Raw genomic sequence first — 11269 nt, 5'->3', positions numbered from 1 at the left:
TGTTTTTTTATTTATTTTTTTTAAATCATAGTCCAATATTTAGGAAAGTTTTAGGTAAATGTCAGAACATAATTTTTTTATATGATATATAAAAGGAAGGTGCAAAATTGTGTATAATAATACATGTAATGGCTGAGAATATAATTATGAAAATAGAGATTTAAATAATTAGAAGAAATAGGTATAAGTCATAATTATGTCTAGTCAATAAACACTTGAGAATTTTTATGTTTCCTTTATGAAATACCCCAATTCAACTCATGAAATCATATTAATATGGATTTTGAGAGCTGGAAAAGATCCAATAGCTCATATAACCCAACCTTCTCCATTTTACAGGTTGAAAACTGGAAAGTCAGAGAAGTGAAGATCATGAACTTAATCATGAGCTCATCTGAGTCTATATCCCATTTCTCCTTATTCTTTGCATAATAGTATATTAAATACTTTCTAATATAACAGCCTTCAAAATATAATCAGTATTCAGGCATTCATATTAAAAAAGATACTGAATGGACAAAAAGACAAAAGCTTTTTCTGCTTGAAACATCTCCTACCCTTGGCCGGGTCGGGGAAGATACCATGGCTTCTGCTTTTGATGACAGAGGGCTTTGGGGACTGCTGGCTGCTTTGACCAGAATGGGACTTGCCATGATCAATGCTTTCAGTCTGTTCTTTGAGTGGATACCACCGGGGAGTGTTATCGAGGTGAGATGTGCTAGATAAATCAATCAATACCTGAAAAAGAGTACAATAAGTCAATATATAAATTAAGCTATAATAAATTCATTACTTTATTCTGTGATCTGAAATTTATTCAAAGACACAAACCAAAGGATGATGAGGTTGTCTTCCTAATTTGCCTTCACCCATGCTATTGGGAATAAGAACTTGCACATACTTGCAGAAACTGGTTTGGCTCATGGATAGAGCATCGGCTTGGGGACTGAAGGGTCTCGGGGTTTGATTCTGGTCAAGGGCGTGTACCTTGGTTGTGGGCATATCCCCAGTAGGGGGTGTGCAAGAGGCAGCTGATCGATGACTCTTTCTCATCAATGTTTCTCTCTCTCTCCCTTCCTCTCTGTAAAAAATCAATAAAATACATTAAAAAAAAAAAGAACTTGCACATACTGGATACATAATGAATGTTTGGTGAATAAAATCTTTAACTATTAAGTGCATTTTTGGTGATGTTATAAAAAGGTAGAGTGAAGAACTGCTTCATCAAATAAAACTTGGTTAAATGGACACATTCTAGTCCTTAAAGTGGCTAGCATTTTTGACTTGATTTTAGGTACAAGAGGGACAAAATTAAAAAAGAATGAAACTAATGAAATATTAGTAACATATTCCCTCTATTTTAAAACATAGTTAGTTCACATCTGAAATAGGGATATAACTAAGTTTATGATGAGAAAGCACTGTGTCATGTTGAATTGGCAGCATTTTTACTTTCTTAGTGGTTAATAATGGAATTTATAGTTGCTGCATCTTAGATTTGATAAGATATTAAAAAGAATATCATCAGCAAAATGAAGATATTCTCTATGTTCATGTTAATATAATACATTATAAGAACTTCAATAAGTTAGCTTTTTAATAGGGGGCATTAAGTCAGATGTAACACTATATCCTGTCTAAGATCAAGATTAGTCCATGTGGTTGTACCAGAATGTTATACCTTTTTGGAGATTATTTTTTAAACAATAATTTATAACTTCTGCTTTAAGCAAAGACCACTTACAAAAATATGTATTTTGTAATATGATTATAACAATCACAGGATCTGACTTATGCTACCAGATTTTATGTTTAGGTTAGATTCCTTAAGAATTTATATAAGACTTTTCGTTGTTTTCTCTTCTAGTTTGCTTCTTAAAATATTTGAAAGATTTTTCTCTGGATACTTGCAAGAAATAAGAATGTAAAATGTCACACCATTCATACATGCAGTGAGAAATAGCAATTAAATAAACTGAAAATGCATTCTAAAAAATTCTAGACATTTTATAATATAATTAGAGGCCCGATGCATGAAATTCATGCAAGAGTAGGCCTTCCTTCCCCTGGCTGCCAAAGCACCAATTTCCCTTTGGAACCTGGGACCCAGGCTTCCCTCGAAGGCCCAGCTATGTCCAGAAGGTCATAAGGAAGGATGCCTGGCCTAATTTGCATATTATACTTTTATTATTATATATAATACATTTATTTTAAATCTTTAACATAATCATTTGAATTTAAATCATGATCATATATCTTTTTATCCAATTGATATATCATTTTATTAATCAATGTCACCCCAATAAATTCGATAAAAAATTTGGAAAAAGCAAGCCTTTAAAAATCAAAGGCAAGTTAAAATAAATGAACCTAATTCTGTACTCAGTTGGTGAGAGATTATTCCATAAAATTTTGAAACATAGCAATATGACTCTACCTCCATCCCTAGTGGAATATATTATAAGGATAAAATGAACTGCAAAAATTCTTAAACTCATATTTAATGTTTAAATAATAATGTTCATGGTGGTATCTGAATGGTTATTCTTTGACTGTTATGTGTATTTTGTGCAATAAAGTAAATGAGTAAAAAATAATTTCATCTTGCAAATTAATTATAAATTATATCAAGTGGCAAAGTAAAACCCATTTCTGAAGTTGCTATCCATCTTTCAGAGTAATTAGAAAATAAATTCTATCTAGCAAAGGACTTTATCCAGAAGTACTTATCTGATAAACTTCATGCTTTGCATAAGGCACTACTAATTGGTAGTTTATAACAAAAGCAAACAAGGAAAAGAAAAGCAAAGGCTCACCTCACCAAGAAAGTCATTAGAAGAAAATCTATCATAATCCCAGACTGTCACCTCCAGTGTTTTCTTCTTGAGCTACAGTTCAAATAAAAATGTCATTCACATCGTTTTTCATCATAAATTTTCATTACACTCATATTATAGCCTCATTTATTTTTACTTCCTTAAATTTACATAAAAATACTTGAAATATTATCTGAAATTATGTGGGTTTATACTAAATATTATCTAACATATCAATGACTTCATACTCCAACCTAGTATAATATCATGAGACCTCACTATTTTGTAAATTTTATTAATAAACTGTTAATCTACCCCCATCTTTAAAAGTAGAATTTAGAATCTATAAATACACTTTAAATACATGGGATTCATAGGTTGCAAAACTGTCCAGGTTATTTAGATAAAATATTTGGATTAGTTTTTTGGTTTCAGTAAATTGCCAAAAAATACAATAGTGCTTCTTATTTATGCAGGTGAATTTAACTTATTTTAAATTCAAAAACCCTTGTCACAATTCATATCCAGCTTCACCTTCATAGTCAATTTAGAAATCTTCCAGAAGGCAAATAATAAACTTCATTTCAAAATAAAAAACTCATTTGTAAGTTATTAGATATGGATGTTTTCTTGCTGTTCTATTTGTCTTTCTCTCTGAAATTTAGATTATAGTCTTTCAATAATCTTTGTCATTAGTATTCATATATTATACTAAATCTGTCACATAGAATATAATCATTGCATACCTGTTCCATGGAGATACTTTTATAAATTACTGTTTGATTCCACTCAGGATTAAGACTCTTCTGAACATATTTAGTCCTTCTCTTGTATTCAGCACTGAATTGGAAGAAAAGAAAGAGTTACCTTGGTTATTCATCATAACTGATGAGTTCATAGTCAACCGGAAGGTCATGCAGATATTTTAAGATGATATTTTGTTTTGAATCAGGTTTTAACTTTAAGTTAAATGCACAATGAAAATGTAAAAATATGTTGGATGCCTTTAGTTTTATTTGCCCTAGAGTCGTGTTTAGTTTGTTTGCTTTATCCTACAATTTAAAGTTTTTAGTCAATTTACATATTTCCTATTTAAATATATGTATTTCATATAGATAATATAACAGATACATGTACATATAAAATATTTAAAAATTAGGTAAATTTTAGAGTTGCTTAGGAAAATTCTGAATGGTATATCCTAAGAGTGTTGTGGAATTAAAAATAATTACTATAAATATTTACTTTTTCCCAAATGTACTCAAATAACTAAAATGGTTTGGGAAAAATTTTAGATGCTTATTTTAATAGAGTAGCTTAATCTTGTTGGTTCTCTAATTCTCTCCAGAATCAATGTATGTGGCCTCTATGATTAGTGAAGGAAAACACACCTTATTTGGAGCCCTCTTCATCATCCCTGGCTGTCCTATGGAAATGCCAATGAATTCCTCTGCAGTCCTTTTGCACTTGAATTTCCTGACACTCAGAGGTGGCTAGACAAAACTATTCCTTTAGTAACACTGGAGTGTTTTTTAAAAATAATTATCATGTCCTGACCATCTTGAGCATGATCCCAATGGGCTTGTTGCCACATTACACAAGTACAAGTTGAAGATGGCCAGATAAGGGGGGGGTTAAATATGAGCAAAATTTCAGGTTGAGAAAATAGTGGAGCTCAATTTCTTTTTTCTTCCTTGTCTAGTAAACACACTACATTCCCTCCTGGGAAGATTACATAATGATATTATATTAGGACAATTAGCTATATCTAATAATCAAAGAAGTTTTCTAATAAGGAATGAAAATAAAAAATCAATTTCTCAATATGGGCATGATGTTTATATATATATATATATTAAAAAACACACACACACACACACAACTAAACAGACTAAACCTTCATTCCTGTGAAGTTTTAACTTATTTTTTCTTATTGGCCAGTCATAAGCAGATATGCTTTTAAAATGGACAGAAAATGATATATTTAAAACATAATCATTCTACCTTAATCCAGCTGAAAACAGTTCTCTAAGTTTCTCTTTTTAATTTAAAATTTTGATAAAAAGATCATATATAAAATTGACCAATGACTTGATAATGAAGAATGGAATATATGATGGTTTCTTTATATTTAACTTTTATAAAATTAAATAATATTTAAGGTCCTCATTTTAAAATTTTAGTTTTTCTTTATTGTGTGTGTGTATATATATATATATATATATATATTCAATATTGCAATATTCCTTTAATGCAAAAGTATATTTTCAATAAATGTATATAATTTTTCCAAAATTACTCTTCTTTCGATTTAGAAGATGTTCAGAGCACATCCCATTTTATAAGTTATTTTTCTTTGTACTGGTGTGTTTATGGACCATCACTTTCTTTTCCTCTGCTTTCTGAGATCAAAGACAATATCTGTGTTGTCAACTCTAACCCCAGAACCTAGCACAGTACCTGGCACAGTCTGTGCTAAATATTTATTGGATGCACCCCTAAAACATACTTTTTTTCTTTCACAATTCATTGCAGTGAAATAACTTTTGGCCTTCAAATTGTAAATATATACCACACCTGGGACTGCAGAAATCACATATACTAACAAGGATGTTTAGAGAAAGTTCAGCCAGGAACTAGGTTTTCAGGGCTAATGATAGCTAAAACCAGCTTCAGTGATAGCAAACTCTCATTAATGGGAAAAATTATGTACTTTGTCCAAAAGGGTACTGAAAGAAAACCAGGATGAGATCTCTCACAGAGCCTTATTTCTATCCATCAGTTATTCAGTTCATGGGCTCTTCAGGCTCTCTTTTTCTTTCTTTAGCCTCTTCTTGGCTGACATTTGGACTTTCTGTGATTATAAGTATATTGAGCAGAGGGTAAAGAGAAAATGAAAGAAGACAAAAAAACACTGGACCAGTGAAATGACAAATGTATTACATTATTTATTAGTATTATTTATTAATCCTCACCCTAGTATATATAACTTTTCCATTGCTTTATAGAGAAACTGGAAAGGGAGGTATGGAGGTGGAGGGGAGAGAGAGAGAGAGAGAGAGAGAGAGAGAGAGAGAGAGAGAGAGAGAGAGAGAGAGAGAGAGAGAGAGAGAGAGAGAGAGAGAGAGAGAGAGAGAGAGAGAGAGAGAGAATGAACATAGGTGTAAGGGAGACACATCCATTGATTGCCTCCCTCATGTTCCCTGACTAGGACCGGAGACTAAAACTTCACACCAGCTGTGTGCCCTTGACCAGGAATCCAGCCCTTCACCCTGTGGTGCTCTGCCAATGCTCTAACCATTTTGCAACACCAGCCAGGGCTACATTTTGTTATTGAAGCTGAAGAAAAGAAAGATGTCTGGTTTTCTATATAGTGTTTGTAAAAATAATTTGAGGTAGTTGAGTAGCCTAAGCATTCTGTATCTTTCCCCCCCTCAGAGATAACTGACCTTTGGCTACACGAAGCTTATTGTACATGTTATGAGCAGTAACAACGGCAACCATTTATTGAGAGCTTATTAAGTGCCGCCCATGATCACTTTTGGTATATTGTTCCAGGTGTTTCACAAAAGGCCCGGGAGGAGGCCTGTTGTAAGTCCTATCTAGCAGAAAAGAAATAGTTTTAGAGAAACCTCACTACCTGTCCTTGGCAGGACTGAAATCCAAATGCAATTTTTTTAAAAAGACTTTACTCACTGACCCCTTTAGCCTAACATACAATGTCATTGCCTTGCCATTATACTGTAATTCCTTCTTTCATTGCCAGTTCTCAGAGATGAGGATAAAAGTGACTTCTAGGTGAAATATAGGATGAGAAAGTGATTTCTAGGTCTTCCAAATTGCAATCCAACACAGCCTAGGCTATTTCAATCATTACTTACACTCAGGAAACACGTTCTCTTCGAAGGTAAATGCAGACAAGCGCTGTCATTCTGACAATGTCCCCCCAATTTCTCTGGCTAAAAGACAGCGAGGTTCTAAATAAAGTGGCTGATAACGTCTGTTCCAAAATGACACTACCTCTTTGGAATCAGTAATTTTGCGTGTCAGTCTGAGATCCGGATGGCATCCTGAGATGACAGAGCCAGTCCAATCAAGCCACCTTTCACAGAGTCGTATTTTTACTATTTGCCATAATTATGGAGCTACAGGGAAACAAAAAGTTTCTGGGCAGTGGACAGACATAGTGAATAATCTTATTCTTTAAAATTCTTAAACACTTAAGCCTTTAAAAACCAGAAACAGCCTCTTTTGGGCACAGCTTGTCAGGATTAGTAAAAATGTCAAATTTTAATGTCATTGACAAAAACAAATCCTGTACCATAAATATTCTGGTGGGTTTAAAATTCCCATAACCTTATTGCTACAGATGGTACAAGATTCTCTTCCCAAACTGAATAACACATTTCATTTATAATGCAATGAGATGTGCCCATGGAAACTTTTGGTTGTGTTTTGAGAGATAGCCCAAGCTGACAATGTACTGATGCCACAGTTTCTGACTATTGGCAAACAAAAGATGCTCATGTGTTGTTCCTAACACTCTAGAGCAGGCAGGTTATGGCATCCTATATCGCATGGCAGGTTATGGCATCCTATATCGCATGGCAATCATTTTGATGTGCAGAAGGTATCGGGGCGTGGAAATGTTTCCATATCAAGGTCTAAGTGAAGGATAAAGACCAGCAACTATTGTCTTTAAGATGAGATACACATCTAGTATAGACATCCAGATCAGTTCATTCCTTTGGAAAATGATCAGCTTTTTAAAATTTGTAACGGAACACCCAGGTGTACGGAAGGCATGATACCACATGGGAGGCTACCTGAATTTCAGTGTAAGCATCATGAATAAAAACTTTTGCGCACAGCCATGTGGCTCAGTGGTTGAGCACTGATGTATAAACCAGGAAGTCACAGTTCAATTCCTGGTCAAGACACGTGCCCGAGTTGTGGGCTGGATCCCTAGCCGGCCGTGCAGCAGGCAGCTGATCAGTGAATCTCATTATTGATGTTTCTAGTTCTCTCTCCCTCTCCCTGCCTCTCTGAAATTAAAAACGTATTAAAAACAAACAAAACTTGCAATATGCCTAATTTCGGGGTGACATTTCCTTATTCATACTCTTTTTATGTTTTAAATATATATTTTTTTAATGTTCTATTGCATACATCTGCTAAAACTATTTCTTAATGTTTTGGTTGGAACAATTTGCTATTTGTCTAATTCACAGACACCAACATATAGAAAATAACAACTATAGCCCAAGTTGAACTGTAGGTGTATGTACAGGAAAAGGCAAAAATAAAATGAAAAACTCCAGACAGTACAGCATAGTACTGTCTTAACACTGAAAGAGAGCCAACTCTACCTTGCATTCTGGACAACCATGACTTGACTGCATTGATTCCAAGAGCGCAAGTGAAGGATACGACAGGAAGTAGGAAAGACAGAAAGAAAAAAGTTAGGGACAGAAGGAAGAAAACATGAGAATAATAATTAAGGAGCAATACCTTAACCTACAAAATTACATGAGGCAGAAAATAATCTTTTAACTAAAGCAGAAATAATACCTCACAAGTGCAATCAACCCAGAGGCCTCGGCCACTGTAGTAATTGGGAGTAATTTAATAAAGGACTAGGAATTGAACAGGAGTAGCATATTAGCTGCCTTCAGGCCAAATCCCACCAAGCAGAATGCTTTGTTTGACAAACTGCATGAGGATGGCTTTCGGTGGGAATCTCACTCTTCATTTCACAATAGCCCCCACCTTACCCTGCTACCCCAGAATGGACTGACATATTTAGGTAACCTGCCTGTCCTTTCTGCTTATTCAAGTGTGTAATAGTCTAACTGAAACATAGTCCTGTAATAGATAAAAGAAAGGTACTCTAATATTGTTTGAAAGATGATACTCCAGGATATTATCAAAGATAGGAACTAAATGACAGTGTTTTATTTTAATTCATTAGCAAATGTTAAACAGAGATAGACCCCTGCCAGTGATTTCCTCTTATCCAATTATATTCTGATTAAATAACACTGAAGGTCTAATGACCTAAATCAAAGGCAGAATTAAGTTATCAGTTTGTTGTTATACTCATGTTTAAAACATTTAGTCAAGTTACAGTTATAACTAGTACATAAAGATATAAATGAATTGCCATAAAATAAAAACTTTTCTTGCACTATATGGCTAGTTGGTGATCTTTATAAATTAAGTAAATAAATTAAAACTATTTAATTTATACCAGTGATATGTTTCTAAATAAAGTTATTAGGTAGGATAAAATTAAAGGCTGTATACTGAATTTGTTAGAGCATCTGGCATTTTTCAAATTATTTTCTGAATGTTATCTAATTTGATTCCCCTGACAAACTAAAAAGTATGGCTCTGCCTACCTTGGCTCTCTCAATATCAATAAGCAAACTAAATCTCAAAGATTTGGTGATCTGCCTGTGGTGATATAATTAGCACATAGCAGATTCAGATGCAAGGCATAACTCTAATTTGGATCCTATTCAAACAAACCAAATACAGTTATAAACAAGTTTTTGTATGATTTCAATGCTTTTAAATTGTTGGTTCATTTTATAGGCCAGAACATAGTTTATCTTGGTGAATGTTCCATATACACTTGAAAAGAATATGTATTATGTTATTGATGTGTAAAATGTTCTATAATTATTAGGTCATCATACAAACTAGCAAAATATCATAGAGCAATTGGAGAAATTAAGGCATTTACTTATATATTTTAAAAAAATTAATATGGTTATAGGTGATATTATGATTATTTTTGAAATGAGTTACCTTTTAGAAACATATCCTGAAGTATTTGCAGAAAAAAGTTATATAGTTGACATCTACTTTAAAATAATCTGTATGGAGGGCATATATGTGGGCCAAATGAAACATGACTGGCTAGGAAATAGAAAATTTCCAAGTGAAAATTAATATTTGAATGTCACTCCTTAAATTGAAAAATAAACAAAATGAACAAAAATAAAACCAGAATTTTCAAGTTACCAATCCAAAATTTTTGTTGATTACTTATGTTTCCATTATGCTAATTTGGCTAATATAAATTGTTCATATACAGTATGTATAACAATCTGCTGGGTCCAAATCACTGTTTTGAAACCATCCTTGAGTATTGATTTATATATTAGAACATAGAAAATTTCCATTTATTATGCGAAAATTAAATATCTCCATAAAGATTTCGCTTTATATGAACAGTTTATATAACACACAACAGATTCAGAGATAATTTTCTTTTATTTACCAAAGTAGACATTTCAGCTGGCTTGTTTTTATCTTATTTTATTAGTATTTTTAAAAAATTGATTTGAAATATGCATGTGAATAAGGATGCATCAACACATCACTTAATGAACATTTAAGATATTGAATAATATATCAATATGTCCCTTGATATAAAGTACCAAGTTATGTGTCCTTGAACATTGGTTCCACAAATAAATGAGGGAATGCAAGGTCATTTTAAAATCCCCCACACATAATTTCATTAAATGATTTCACACACAATCTGATTATGGCCATAGCAGAATTGGCTTCCAGATTGTAATCACTGATGTGCTCTCTCTCACCTAGGCAGGCTTTATTGTGACTAAAGGCTCTCCTAGAATCCTTTAAGGCTTAATTATACATTTTAATTCCACCTGATCTGCTACCTATGAATAAATATTTCATGTGGATAAAAGTAAGGAAATGACATCAAACTCTTTAAAATTAGAGACTGGGAGATATTATATCATTCTTTTTTAAATAAGGGAATGCATTACTTAGAAGAAATTGTTTCTTTACTTACCCTCGCCCTGGAAGAAGGTACACTTTAACAAAGGGGTCAGAATAACCATTGTTGTCTCGAGGGACTAAGTTTCTTGCTTGGAGAATGTGTATTATGAGATTGCCAAGATCATAGTTGATTTGAAGCTTAAAGAGATAGGAACATATTTGGCAATATTATTTTGTTTTTGTTTTTATTTTAAAAACATTACCAGTCAAGATTTGACAAGTATTTTCTTTTTTGTTCTCATAAGAAGCATCAATCCTCATTTCCATTTTACTTGAAACTGAACAGACCATTAAGTGCATAATTTAATTGGGAGTTCCCAGGCACATGTTAATGACTAGCAAAAGTGCCATTCATTTTTTCTGAGGTAAAACTCCTGGCCTGTTTAAAATTCATTTAGAAGGAAAATCATACAGTGGATTCTAGTTGCATTTTTAAATGAAATATCTACTTTTAGGAAAAGAGTAAATGTTTAACATTCATGCATACAATTATTGGAATTCTGAAATTAAATTAACTAGTTGATACACTTATTAGAAAATGTCATTTGCATTTCACCAAATAATTAGCAGTGGGTGGAATCATTTTTTAAAGATAAAGTTATCACTACTGAAATGCAGGAATATTTCAGAAG

The 11269-nt window shown here is 32.8% G+C and overlaps 1 protein-coding gene across 4 annotated transcripts in view; it reads right to left on the bottom strand.

Annotated features, from left to right (window-relative positions):
- Positions 1 to 11269, bottom strand: part of PCLO (piccolo presynaptic cytomatrix protein) — a 253191-nt gene that overhangs the window by 50595 nt on the left and 191327 nt on the right. For 3 of the 4 annotated variants that reach the window (XM_045578495.1, XM_036429573.2, XM_036429574.2), the window contains exons 15-19: positions 10651 to 10775; positions 8186 to 8212; positions 3563 to 3656; positions 2817 to 2888; positions 558 to 738 (exon numbers count right to left, since the gene is read on the bottom strand). In XM_045578495.1, coding sequence (XP_045434451.1) covers positions 558 to 738; positions 2817 to 2888; positions 3563 to 3656; positions 8186 to 8212; positions 10651 to 10775 — 499 coding nt within the window. The remainder of the gene's footprint in view (positions 1 to 557; positions 739 to 2816; positions 2889 to 3562; positions 3657 to 8185; positions 8213 to 10650; positions 10776 to 11269) is intronic. The other variant, XM_045578496.1, reaches the window with a different exon arrangement.

This window comes from Pipistrellus kuhlii, unplaced genomic scaffold (assembly GCF_014108245.1).
Source record: "Pipistrellus kuhlii isolate mPipKuh1 unplaced genomic scaffold, mPipKuh1.p scaffold_m20_p_10, whole genome shotgun sequence".
NCBI classification, from domain to species: Eukaryota; Metazoa; Chordata; class Mammalia; order Chiroptera; family Vespertilionidae; genus Pipistrellus; species Pipistrellus kuhlii.
The sequence above is the reverse complement of the archived record's forward strand: the minus strand, read 5'-3'. Positions and strand labels throughout refer to the sequence as shown.